At 37.9% G+C, this 14,248-nt stretch overlaps 1 protein-coding gene across 3 annotated transcripts in view; it reads left to right on the forward strand.

Annotated features, from left to right (window-relative positions):
• The window catches only part of NBEA (neurobeachin), a 357,769-nt gene that overhangs the window by 264,566 nt on the left and 78,955 nt on the right, over positions 1–14,248 (forward strand). For all 3 annotated transcript variants that reach the window (XM_079973311.1, XM_079973312.1, XM_079973310.1), the window contains 4 exons: positions 1,120–1,237; positions 3,285–3,387; positions 5,988–6,103; positions 13,224–13,336. In XM_079973311.1, coding sequence (XP_079829437.1) covers positions 1,120–1,237; positions 3,285–3,387; positions 5,988–6,103; positions 13,224–13,336 — 450 coding nt within the window. The remainder of the gene's footprint in view (positions 1–1,119; positions 1,238–3,284; positions 3,388–5,987; positions 6,104–13,223; positions 13,337–14,248) is intronic.

Below are 14,248 nucleotides of genomic sequence, written 5' to 3' on the forward strand. Positions count from 1 at the left end.
TTAATTACTTGGAGTCTTTAGTACAAGGTATGTTCTACAACATGATTCATGGATAGCTATAGTATCTGAGCAATAACTAATGGGATCGTACATATGCACCGACTCAAATAAGGTGTCCTTGTAGTCGCACTGTTCTTTAAACCTGTGCATCTAAGCTGTGCACTTTTTTTCTTTGCTTTTTAGCCAACTAGAATTATTACTGTAATTCATTCCATGACAGAGAACCAAAAATAAATAAATAAATCATTTATGGAAGTTTGCTTTCTAAAACAGACTTTAGACTGTAAATAAGAATGTTACTCTATCCAAATATTCATTAGATGTGGACAGCCATACATTTAACCCAAATGTGCAGTATATTTACTCCGAAGTAAGTTCCACAGAGGTCACTGACATTCATTTCCCAGGCGATATACTATACTTAGAATTGCAGCCTTAGAAATCAAATCAGATCATTAATCAGTTCTCAAAAGTGGAAGGCTAAAAAAGAAGCTCAAAAGGTGATGATAATACTATTGTCAAGTCTTTTGGTAGTAACAAAAAATTTTGCTTTCAGGTATCTGCTTCTAGCTTGTGGTCACCTTAAAAACCAGCATGTTGCTATGATAAAAATTTCCTGCTATTGCTTGCCATTGTCATTGTCAAAGTGTGGAACTGAAATATTTATCCACATGTTGCATTTTTGTATTTTCCTCTTGTGTGGTTTCTCAAACCCAGATTTGTCATTAATAGAGGCATGATACCTGTTGGAGGACTGTAACCCAATAAAAAAATTCTGGTTGGTTTCTTCACTGACAAATAACTTGAGACAATTTTGCTTTCTCTGAACTTCCCTTTGCTTTCATTTGACCAACATTTCCTTCAGTAACAGGATTTTCTCAGGGGTTTTCTTTCATCTCAGTTCCCTTAGAATAGGCGGCTGATGATTCATAGGGTCGCCAGATTTGGCAGGAGGTGATCTTTTTAAGGTGTGACATTGCCCAGCAAACGGGGGAATGGCATCATATCATATAAAAAGAATTCTTCAAGATACAGGAAAAAAATAATACTTAAGCATAAGTCGGTTTTTATTAGTAGCACCAAAATCACAAGTCAAAAAGTGTTCTTTTTCTTTTGTAGGTTCTTGCTTATACAGAAGGCCTTCATGGAAAATGGATGTTCAGCGAAATTCGAGCTGTTTTCTCAAGACGTTACCTTCTTCAGAATACAGCCTTGGAGGTGTTCATGGCAAACAGAAGTATGTTCACTGCATGTTTTGAATAAAGTATTTGCACATCTGTTTAAAAACTAACAAAACCTACCAGATCTGAAAATGTGCATCCAGAAGTGATATTTAGTTTCTCGCTTTTTGTTTCCGGGCAGAGGTAATGATCCATACATGTCTATGAGTAGACAGCCAATGCATTGGACAGTGGGAAAAAGGAGGCTTCACTGAGCCCCAGCTGCTGTAGCGGGATGGCTCATATTCTGAATTTCACTCAGTTTTTAGATCATATATTTGGTGCAGTTCATGAACAAAATATTAACCACAAATGTGATTGACTTCAGGTTATCAAAGTAATTTTGTTTTTATTTGTTAGCAAATGTTGGGTATGGGAAGGAGCTTTTCCATCCATAGAAGGTGAAATTTGGATCCTACCTGATATATCTCTGATATGCCACATAATATGCTTTATCAAGAGCTGTGAGTAGAACAATGGCTATGTTCTACTCTGCTGTCAGAGGCAGTATGCCCCTGAATACCAGATACTGAGGCCTGCAAGTGGGTAGAGTGCTGTTCCTCTCAGGTAATGGCTTTTGGGTTTCCCATAGGTGTATAATTGACCACTGTGAGAACAGGGTGCTAGACTAGATGGTCCTTTGGCCTGATCCAGCAGGCCCTTCTTATGTCCTCACACTATATTATTTAAACAACAACATAATGCTTTAAAATTATTAGACTTCAAAATACAATGAATCTTAAGCAGCTGAGAGTGTAACTTTGCCATCTGATGAATTTGTTGGTAGCATAAAATCTGTGTATTGCAAAAAAAAAGGAAACATAACAATTAACCATTCATTTGAGCACAGTGAATTCCCCTGGAAATGATCTGCAAACATCATTGAAATTACTGGAATGTTCTTGTGTAATACAAAGCTGATATTGTGTTCCCCCACAACTGAGTCCAAAATATGGAGACTATTAGTTATAAATCGAAGGAGAAAATTGTCTGTCCATTGTGTTATAGAATAGGAAATAACACTTCAGGAATTAACTTTTACGCCCAAATAAGCAATTATGTAAAACAAGTGTCACTTTTCAAAGGATCCAAGTATGTATTTTAGATGTAAAAAGCAGTGTTAATCACCACAATATTAAAGCAGTGTAACTGGTATGAACAAACAGTAGTTCTGGTGAATTTTTAAAGTAACCAATGAGCATTCTGTTCAATGTGCTACAGGACTGAACAGGTGAATGTGCACCTTTCTTCCCGAGTATGGTTTTCTGCAAGATAGGACCTTGATCCATAGTGTAGATCTGCCTACCTTTCTATGTAGGAATCTGAGAAGGCTCCTTTAATGTGCCTTGGTTTCATAGAAGAATAAAGTTACAGCCAATGACCTTTTCTTACCTCCCTTCTTTGGTATATCAATATATATATATATATGAAGATGAAAGAGATGGCTTCATGGCTGTGGAGTCCCAGCTGCATAACATTCTCCCCTCAGAGACCACACCATCAGTGGTCTTCTTTTGTCACCAAGTTAAGAGCTGCCTGTTTATGCAGGCCTTTGGGTCATGCAAACTGTAGTTGATATTGGACCTCCCAGTTTGATGAGATTTGCTGATTGGTTGTGATCTTATATATAGCAGTGAAACTGTTATTTTATACTATGTGTAAAATATTACTTGGACCCTGAGATTTTTAGCTGGGCTAAAAATAGTTAAATAAATAAATATGCATTATCATATAGATTTATTAAAATATGCTTGTTTGTTTGTTTGTTTGAATAACACCAGGCATCACTGTTAATTTTTAGACGTCTCTTGAAGACTCTGTATGCCAACAGACCTATTCAGTTGCTTATGATTATGAGCAAGTCATTCCTGTGACTATTTTGCATCATGTTATTATATTTTATTTATTGCGGTACCTTGATATTGTATGTGAGTGGGCTGTATAGTAATACTTTTACTTATAAATAAATGTAATTTTTTGTGATATATCATGAGGTGTTGTACATAGAAACATCTGTTTGCACATAAGTCAGTTCCTAACATATCAATTCTGGTTGTCCAACAGCTTCCGTAATGTTCAATTTTCCTGACCAAGCAACAGTCAAAAAGGTTGTGTACAGCTTACCTCGTGTTGGAGTAGGAACCAGCTATGGCTTGCCACAAGCTAGGTATCATGATATATCTTATTTCCTGTTTTCTTTTGTGGTAACTTCAGAGTAGATTCACACAAGATTGTCATGTGATGATAATGCATGAAAGCTCGATTATGTGGAGCATCTATCATGCGTCAGTGATCATAGTCACGGAAACATTGCATTACTTTCAAGTAAAATCATTTGTGGGTGTCATGTCCATTCACTCTCAGATCGCTTCCTGTTCAGACAGGAATCATAATTGTTAAACAGGTTACTGCCAGGTGTTCTGGAATCGTCATCAAGATGGAATTAACAGATTAGTTTTTAACAGTGCAATTCTATAAATGTTTATTCCGTCCCACTGACTTCATTGGCGACTCACAGGAAAGTATGCTTACAACTGCAGCCTAAATTACTTATAATATACATTCTTTTTTAAGTATAATTAGAAAATTCCACCTTCACCATCATTGTATTTTAGTCTGTTCCACTTACAGGAAAATTATTGTTTAAATAGTGTGTGGATCTTTCACTGTTTTGATTTTTAAAAAAATGTTGCCTACTCTACAAGTCAGAGACTATCCCTTTGTGTAGAAATTAGATTTTTATGTAGGGGTGCCTGTTCACTGGCGTTTAATGCTAACAGCACAGAAAATGTATGTAAGGATTTTACTTATGTTTAAAATGTCATAAACATGATAAAGATGCTCACAATGGTAGGAATACTGGTTATTTAGAAGATTTTGTTAACCCCCAGCCTCATAGGACACAGTTCACCAACCAACGCTCTCCCATCTCCTACTGAAATGCTTACTAGTCATGCTGACACACAAGTGCTTAGGGAATATTGCTTCCTTGGTCTGTGGAGATGTTGCTGTTTTCCAATAAACAAAAGTAACATTTCCATATACACATTTGCGGTAGTATATCCAAAAGGTAATGTGACTTGATCAAAGCTGGGCAGATTTAGAAAACACCACAGTAGTGTGTCCTTCCTATGTTATTTGAAACATAAGGGCATGGAACCAATTTACTGTGCATAATTTATTTAACTCTGCCACAGTAATTCACACTCCATGAATTTCTTCAGCTATCTTACCAGTAGGAAGCTATCAGAAGAGATTTGTTTTGCATCTTATTCTGTCAAATCAGAAGGTAGCATCCAAAAATAAAAGCCCTTAAAGCATCCAAGTAATGCCAAAAATAAGTAGATTGTACTAATACTGTGAGTGAAATAAAATATTCCAACATTTCCAAAATGCAAGTGGAACAAATTTTTCTACTCCACCATTCTGTATCATACAAAGTTAATTATACTGCATATATGATTTCTGCGGGTATAGTTCTTTTACACCAAATATATAACAGTCCTTATAATAAGTCTATAAGGTTAGTTAATATGATCCCCATCCAGCAGATGAGACCAATAAAGCTGAAAGAGAGGGGCTTGTTTAAGACCACTGAGTGAATTCATGGTACAAGTGAGATTTTAATCAGGAACTACTACGACTATTTATTTAAGTTTGTATACCACCCTTCATCCGAAGATCACAACATAAAAATAGAAAATGAGAACACAAAATACACAAGAAAAACAAGAACAAGAACAATAAAAACCAGTAACCTCCCCCCCCCAAAAAAAAACCCATTTAAAGGCCACACAGCCAAAGGCCTGGTAAAAGAGAAATGTTTTCTCCTGGCGCCTAAATATATGAATGTGCCAGGCAAGCTTCCCTGCAGAGAGCATTCCACAAGGAGGAAGTTATCACAGAAAAGACCCATTCTCGTGTTGTCACAATCCAGACCTCTCTTAAAGGAGGCACACCAAGAAAGGCCTCAGATGATGATCCAAGTAGGTTCATATGGAGAAAGGTGGTTTTTTAAGTGTTGTGATCCTGAGGCATTTAATACCAGCCCTTTGAACTGTGTGCAGTAACTAATTGGCAGCCAATGTAGTTGGGCCAGGATCGGTGAAATATGCTCAAACCATCTTGCCCCCGTGAGCTACCTGGCTGCCAAATTCTGCAACAACTCAAGGTTCTGAACCATCCTGACAGGCAACCCAACATATAGCATGTTGCAATAATCTAGCCTAGAATTACCAGAGCACAGACGGCACAGGCTATCCTTGTCCAGACAAGGGGTGCAGCTGATGGAAGGCATTCTATACCACTGAGGCCACCTGAGCCCCAAGTGACAGCAATGGATCCAGAAGTATCCCCCAGACCACATACTCACCTCTTCAAATGAAGTATAACCCCATCAAAAGCAGGTAAACTAGTGTAGGGAACCACCCACTAGCAGTGCCTCAGCTTTACCTGGATTGAGCTTCAGTTTGTTGGCTCTCATCCAGTCCATTGTCTGATTGCAGTTCTGCACAGCTACTCTCATACAAGTTCAATTAAATTTTAAAAGAGTCGTGAAAGTACTACTATAATTATATTGGATTGGATTGTGAATCCAGTCTTTACATCTAGTGTTCCTGTTAACATGTATTCTATATGTTCTAATAACAACTAAGTCTTTTTCAACAATGGTGTGAAAAAGAATACATAATTCTGAGTTATAAAATGCTAGTAAGTTTGCAATATAGAAACAACTATTAGAATGTGTTCTTTAAATTTAATTCCTAGACGAATTTCTCTGGCCACTCCCCGTCAACTGTATAAATCTTCCAATATGACTCAGCGTTGGCAACGAAGGGAGATTTCAAACTTTGAGTATTTGATGTTTCTCAATACTATAGCAGGTAAGTCTTTTGTCTCTTTAATCCTTCATAATATGTTTATATTTGTCAACTTCTTGAGCACCGTGACTTGATAGAATACACTTATCTATCTGGAATTTAGCTGTGGCTGTATGATAGATTCTGAAAAACTCACATTAAATTTTATCGAAAAATGCACAACCTATCACCCAGACTTCAAATTTATTTATTGTGGTGGTGGTTGTTCTTTGCTCTCCTTCTGCCATTTCCTCTGCTGACAGCTTTGTCTGAAGCTTTATTAGAGTCAACAAACCATTGCCAGTGTGTGTCTGGAAATAATAATGGGAAAATATAATTTCGCTACTTCGTCATTCTTAGCAACAGCAACTAGACAGCAAAATAACAGTAGTATCCTGCCTAGTACAGATGTCACCTAGGTGGTGTTATGATTAAATTGCGGCATCTTCCCTTTTTTAGCACCTTGAACTGGAATGCATGAGAACTGATCTTTAACATTTAGGCCCACGATTCAAAACCTTTCTACATCACTTAATGAGAGGTGGATTTCACTAGCACTTGAAACTAATTAATGCATGCTGGCTTGAAATATAAAATGATATACAAGGATTTACTGTTAACATACAACAGCATGGTTGTTGTACCATTAATATATCAACATCACAGCATCCAAAAATAATACAAATCTTGCCACAGGTAAATTTTCTCAGGCGGAATGAAATTCAGCTGAATGTCCATTGAGCCTTAGGTAGGAGCCGAAGGAATACACACACACGAAAAATGTGCAAACATGTTGGTATTTATTTTGTATCATATTCTATAAATATATGGTTAGTAAGTCATGCTTAGGCCTGGGCCAGGCAAAACCATGCAGACCAGATACATTTCACTTTGAAAATGACTCAGTATGATTAATTTGTTAGTCTGTAGCATGGGATTTATTACAGTAATAATTCAATACTATGTAGAGCCATAAATCCCATTTAATGAATTTTAGATGTTAGAATAACCTACCATAATAGTGGATCATTATGCAATGACATTAACTTTCTTAAGCTAGTATGCTATAAATACTTTAATGATAATATTTAGCATTTATATAGCACTTAGAGTGCTCAAAAAAATTCACATAAATTAGTTCAAGAATCCTGATAGCAATCCCATTTGGTAGCCTAGTATTATTGTAGATTTCCCTTTATCAAGATTTTTCTATTATTAGTTTTTTGTCTCTTTTCCACCTGCTTTGAGATGTAAGAACTCACTTAGCAGCAACCATTTCATTTTCGAGTTTTCCCTTGCCTAAATAAATGAACAGAGACATCTTGGGTCGTCTTTTATTGAACCCACTGCGTTGCCTTAGCCGTACAGGCGTAAGAACCATGTTGGAGTAGACCAGAGGCCCATCTCGTCCAGCATTCTGTTCCCAGAGTGACCAACCATGTTTCTGTTGGAAGCACATAAGCTGAAGAGCTTAAGACAATAGCCCTCTCCGATAGTTGCTTCCCAGCAACTGGCATTCAGAGGCATAGCGACTCCAGCCCTGGAGGCAGTATATGGCTATTGTTGCTAGTAGCCATTGAAGACTTTATCCTCCATGAATTTGTCCAGTACCCCTTTAAAACCATCTAAGTTGATGGCCATTGCCATAGCAAATTTAATACATTTATTAAGTTCTGTGTGAAGAAGTACTTACTTTTTCTGTCCAGAATCGCTCATTGGATGACCCTATCAATGGTCTCTCTATTCGCTTTCTGCACATCATGCATAATTTTAACTCCTTTCTTGTCTGCCCCCCCCCAAACTAAAAAGCCCCAACAGTTTCTGCATAAAGGAGTTGCTTTATTCCTCTCATCAGAATTGGTTACCATTTTCAGTTCTGTAATATCCTTTCTGAGATCTGGCAAACAAAATTGTTCACAGTATTCCAAATATGTTGCGTTAAATATTTTTATACAGATATTGTGATATTAGCAAGTTTTAAATCCCTTTTGTCATACACAAGTTGTCATGCACAGTGTTTTCATTGAGATCTTTTCCTGACCAGTCACCATCAGCTCAGAATCTGTCAATATATATGTGAAATTAGGATTTTTGCACCATTGTGCATCAATTTACACTTACACTGAATTGCCCTCTTGCTCATCCTAGCTCTAGGACGGGTTGTTTCCTGGTGCCCAACAGTCCCCTCCCCCTGCTGAAAATAAACTTGAAAGATGCATTATATTGTAGGCAATATAATAGGTTGTGGTGGCCACAATAGTTTATCTGGTTTGCAAATGGGCCCATGGGCCCAAAAAGGTTGACACCGCCTCCTCTATGCCACTTACAAACAAGTTAAAAACGCTGGTCCTTGGGGACCACACTTCTTCCTACATCCCTTCACTGTGAGAATTGTCCATTGCATCTTAAATCTTTGCTTACTGTTCTTTAACCAATTACTGATGTCTAAGAAGACCTGCCCTTTTATCCCATGACTGCTACGTTTACTTAAGTGCCTTGGAGAGGGACTTTGTTGAAAGCTTTTTGAAAATCCAAGTAAACATTAGGGATGGAGGATAATTTTGCTTGGTTTGTATATTTAAGTGAACTAACCTAATTTGCACCTGTTAGAATTATATACGGATCAGAATGTAATTCTTCAGATATTACACCTCTAAATTTAATGATACAGTTTTTGAATGAAGACACACACTGACATCAATTTAAAAGTATGTATTTTAGGATCAAATGCATTTGGAAATGAGTGCATTGAGACAAAATATGTATGTATATATGAATTTTCATACAGGTATTTAAATTTTAAAAATCCACTGATTAATGCAGAAATTGGACTGAACAAATTTATGAATAAACACATGAAATAGGCTAAACCATCCATCTCTAATATACACTCCTATCCACATGCTTAACATTCTCAAAGAACAGAGAGAGATGGGACTTGTATATGCAGAAACCATGTTGTTTCATCTTATGCAAGACTTATTTTCTGTATGATTTATATTTTCCTTCATTCATGCTTTCCACCAGTTTACCCATACACATTAAGCTAACTAGCTTGACATGGATTTTGGATTTTCTGTGGATACCTTTAAAAACAAAAATGTGTTACATTTACTGATAGCTAGTCCTTCTTCCTTCCTTTTGCCTATCCATTTGTTTGAGGGAGATAAGCACCTTGCTTGATGCAGTTACAGTCCTCATCAAATAAAGTTTTGATGATAAAGGAGTAAGTAACATAGCTGTCATGGATGGTAATAATGGTTAGGGACTAGATCCAAATCTGTATTCAGTGAGCTCAATAGAAGTTATTGATGCATAAATGAGATTCACTACATGAGTCTTTCTTAATCTGTTCACAAAGCAGAATAGGAATATAATAATACATTTACAGATTAGAGCTTTAGGAGATTTACAGTGTAATCCTGTATATGTCTACTCAGAAGTAAGTGCCACTGAGTTTAGGGGGACTTAGGCTGCAATCCTATACATATTTAAGTGGGAGTAAGCCCCATTGTGGGCTTGCTTCTGCCTAAATAAGAATAGGATTGCACTCTAGTTAATCTTAATGGATTTGCAGACGTTCCTCATATACTAATCTCATCCATTTTAAAATAATGCTCTAAATCAATCAAAGAACTGCAAAATCTATTCACTAATAAAATAATAATAATAACAAACCAGCAAGGAAGTTGCTAAAAGTAAGGCGAACGTCTCATCGCTTCCATAACTGTATCTGTAGTTTGCAGTCAAAATGGTTGTCTGGAGTCTGAGCTCTTCTTTTGACAAGCATACCCAGTTGCTTTCTCTCTACTTCGTTCTGCTCCCAAGGTCTTCACCTCTTCTCTGCCCCTCTTGTCACTGGACATATTTCATCATGTTTACAGCACTGTGTGGTTTCTTTTTCTTTTTCCAAAGGTAAACATGGCACTCTGCTGCTTATCAGTCAGTCTAAGTTTTATACTCTGCCTGCCCCTGGCTTTTGTCTTCATTTTGTAGACGTAGGACTTCCTGACTGGGAATTCTTGGAGGATTGAGCAGAGTCAGAATTATTTATAAAATTCTGACTCTGCACAATTCTCAGGAATCCCCTGATTTATAGAGAGGAGAAGGAGAAATCACTACTTTTACTGATTCAGCACCACTTTTCTCACTAGAAAATGAAAGATGCTATATGTAATAAGCAATTAAAAATAACAGAACTGCAAGCAGTACACTCTCACTTTAATTATTATAATATTAATAAAACATCCTTCCACTGGAAAAGATGGAAGAGTCAGATGGTTCAGTCTAGCAGCCAGAATTATGTTTCACTGCAATGCTTGCATCTGTTTTTAGGTAGCAGATTAATCATGCTTCAGATATAGATATAGATATAGATATAGATATAGATATAGATATAGATATAGATATAGATATAGATATAGATATAGATATAGATATAGATAAAATAAAAAATAATATACCTCATATGTCACAACAGAAAATAATGAATGAGGAAGAAGAGCATGCAGACTTGGTTGTAAATGATATTCTATAAGAAGTGGAAAGTATTTCTTAACTAAAACATATAAAATGTTAAGGCTCTAATTAGTAAAAATTAATATTCACACATATAGTTAGCTGAAAATCATACACTAAAAAGGGTGAGCAATATTCTCTTTATTTCAGATGGAAAGTATTTTTAACATGTTAGTAGAAAATTGACATATTCAGGTAACAAATTCAGCCCTACTTCTTCCCTCTCCATTTAGCATTTTCCACTTTTTTACTCTGTGATGTACAAGCCCTTACTGGTTAATTATGTATATATTTAGCTACTGCATGTGTTGGGCTTATTATTGTCATCTAATTAGATGTAACTTGAACTGCTTGCATCTAGAAAAACCATTAAAAATTCTTTCCTAATGACCTAGAGATGACAAAATGTCTGTAAAGTGTGAAGAAGTAGACAAGCACAGGAACATCGCTTTTAAAGAGTGTTAATCCAGATGCTGCAATCATCTAATTAAACAATATTTTGCTGTCATTAACATTTTCACCAAGGAATTGCAGTTATAATTTCTTTGTCAGCTGTCTCTACATCACTTTACCTCCAAGACTGAAGTGCCATATAAAAACATTAAATTGGATGGTTTAATTAAAAAGTTATTTTTAATGAAGAAACATATTCCAGTATTTCTGAGATCTCATTTTCTGTGCCTCAGTTTTTATTGTTCAAGTAGATTAGTGTCATAGGCTTGCAATATTTAATATTCAGCCTTTAACATTAATCTCTATAAGCCTAGTTGAAGGAAAATCTGCTCCTTCAGTAAAGGTAAAACATACACCAATAGAGGCTTGCATTTCTGCAATTCATTATTTGGATAAGGAATAAATCTATGAAAAGTCTTATGTACAAACAACTAAGAACTGCATGGGAAAAAACAAATTCCTTTTAAAGCCTCTCCTGGTTGGCTTAGTGCTGTGGAGCAGGCAACTGCAATGCCTGATGTCTCACAGAGTAAGCAAGTTCCTTTCCCCCAACAGATGCACACACAAAGTAAGCTGTACAGATTCCGTTGTCTGTGTGCTGGTACTGAACATGGGCTCTCCAACGGTTTCTTCTGCTGGCAGAGTTTATTGCAGATTGATCCAGCCAGCACATTTGAGCTACATCATATCAAGAGTGCTAAAACGTTTGCATTGCCTAAATGTGTGAGGTGCTGCTGAAGAATGCAAGGTTGTAGAACCTGCAATTCGTTAAGCTTACCTTGCAAAGAAAAGGTCTGATTTTATGCCTCCCTAGGGTTGAGAAAAAGGGACGCGGGTGGCGCTGTGGGTAAAACCTCAGTGCCTAGGACTTGCTGATCGTAAGGTCGGCGGTTCAAATCCCCGCGGCGGGGTGAGCTCCCGTTGTTCGGTCCCAGCTCCTGCCCACCTAGCAGTTCGAAAGCAGCCCTAAGTGCAAGTAGATAAATAGGTACCGTTTCCGTGTGCGGCACTGGTGCTGGCTCACCAGTTGCAGCTTCGTCACGCTGGCCACGTGACCCGGAAGTGTCTGCGGACAGCGCTGGCTCCCGCCCTCTTGAGCGAGATGAGCGCGCAACCCTAGAGTTGGTCACGACTGGCCCGTACGGGCAGGGGTACCTTTACCTTTAGGATTGAGAAAAGGGTGTGCCAGCGTCTAATATACATCACAGGCTACAAAACAGGGGTTGTGAGCTGCCTTAAGCTTGGAGATGCTCACAAGTTTTAGGGTGTTGTTTCTGAGATTTGTATTCAAGTCCTTTGCAAGTGACCAAACAGGGTAGAGCGAATGGCTGTTGAGGGAGGAGGGAGTGGCCTCATCCTGATCTCCACGTATCCATTGGATCTTTTGCACAGAGCTTACATGTATATACAGTGGACGCTTGGGTCGCGAATGTGATCCATGCGGGATGCACGTTCCCAACCCGCAGCATTCGCAACCCGCATCTGTGCACGCGCGGGTTGCGATTCGGCGCTTCTGCACATGCGCAAAGTGTGATTTAGCGCTTCTGCGCATGCGAGACTGCCGACACCCGGAAGTAACCCGTTCCAGTACTTCCAGGTTTTGGCGGTCTGCAACCTGAAAAAACACAACCTGAAGCGGCTGTAACCCGAGGTATGACTGTAATTTGTTGTGTGTAGGTTCTTTCTTTGCACAACCAGGTACCCCAGGGTCAGGATTCCTGCTTGAGGAGAGAAAGTTTACACATGTATACTGTGTGTACCGCTGTGATGCTACATCCCCCAATGCATGTTTATTCTACATGAAAAGAACTTGGGTGCAAATAAAATACATGTAAATGGTAGCCTGCTTATGCTATAATTTTCATAGAATCATGGATTTGTTTAGTTGGAAGGGATTCTGAGGGTCATCTAGTCCATCCCCCTGCAATGCAGGAATCTTTCCCACAGCTGTCCCTGGGTGGACTTGAACCACCAACCTTCTGGTTAGCAGCCAGACACACTGACCCATTGTTTTGTGTAGCTATTTTTCTCAAAATAGGTGAAATTCAGAATGTGATATTACATGGATGTGAAGAAAAATCTTTGATTGGTGTATTCTGTTTTTTATCAGTTGTTCAGTTGTCCTGTTTAATAACCATTCCATATCTTCCACGTTTCCCTCCACCATTTTCAGGACGTACATATAATGATCTAAACCAATACCCTGTATTTCCATGGGTATTAACAAATTATGAATCGGAGGAGTTGGATCTAACCTTGCCAGGAAACTTCAGAGATCTTTCAAAGGTATGTTCCAGCTACTTGTTTGTCGGAATTATTTTTATGAAAGGAAAAAGCACCCTTCTTGGAGAAAAAGTAGCATTACTTGTTACTATGTAAGGGGATGTGCCTCTCCTGTATCGGTCTCCACAACCACAGCATACACTGTAATTTTCCAACGGTTCGACTTTGCTCCCCAAGGCACACTCCTCCAGGGTCTCCCAAGACAAATGGATGGTAACATGAGAGGATCTGTGGCAGGATCTCTATTATTTAGGTCCACAATGAAAGCAAGCATGTATGTTTCAAGCAGCATGTATGTTTTTAAAGAAGATGGTGCCCCAAAACCCATTACACCTGTTTGTAATTGCTTAGGGAGGCCTATGTAAGATTCCCAAAGACAAGGAAAGGATATTGGTGTTAAGTGGTGGATTTCAGTCTTTGGAGCAAGATTTTCAGCAAGTTTTAATGGCCTGCACTTGAGTTTAATCAATTATTTTAAAACATTGGGCTGAGGTGAACCAAACAATAGATTTTGAGAATGCATATTCTTTTTGTACCTTTTAAATGACGACAACAGTGTCATCAACACAAGACACACTATCATTAAGCAAAATTGCTCATAGCAGTAATCACTTAGTGTGAATATTCAAAGAATCATAGACTTGAAGAGTTGGATGGGATCATGAAGTCATCTAGGCCAATCCCTACAACACAGGAATCTTTCTCCCAATGTAGGGCTTCAAGCTATGACCCTGAGATTTCTATCAAGTCAACTATCACAGTTGCATTAAGTTCAATGTGAAAAAGTTATAAAGGATCCATAAGGAATTTTTTCATTAGACCCAACTGCGTAGAGAAGCACACTTTTCATGTGCTTTCCTAGACCACACAAAAACAAATAGAAATTAATTCATAACCTGTTAGGGATAGAGGGAA

Source organism: Podarcis cretensis (genome assembly GCF_951804945.1).
Source record: "Podarcis cretensis genome assembly, chromosome: 4".
NCBI lineage: Eukaryota > Metazoa > Chordata > Lepidosauria > Squamata > Lacertidae > Podarcis > Podarcis cretensis.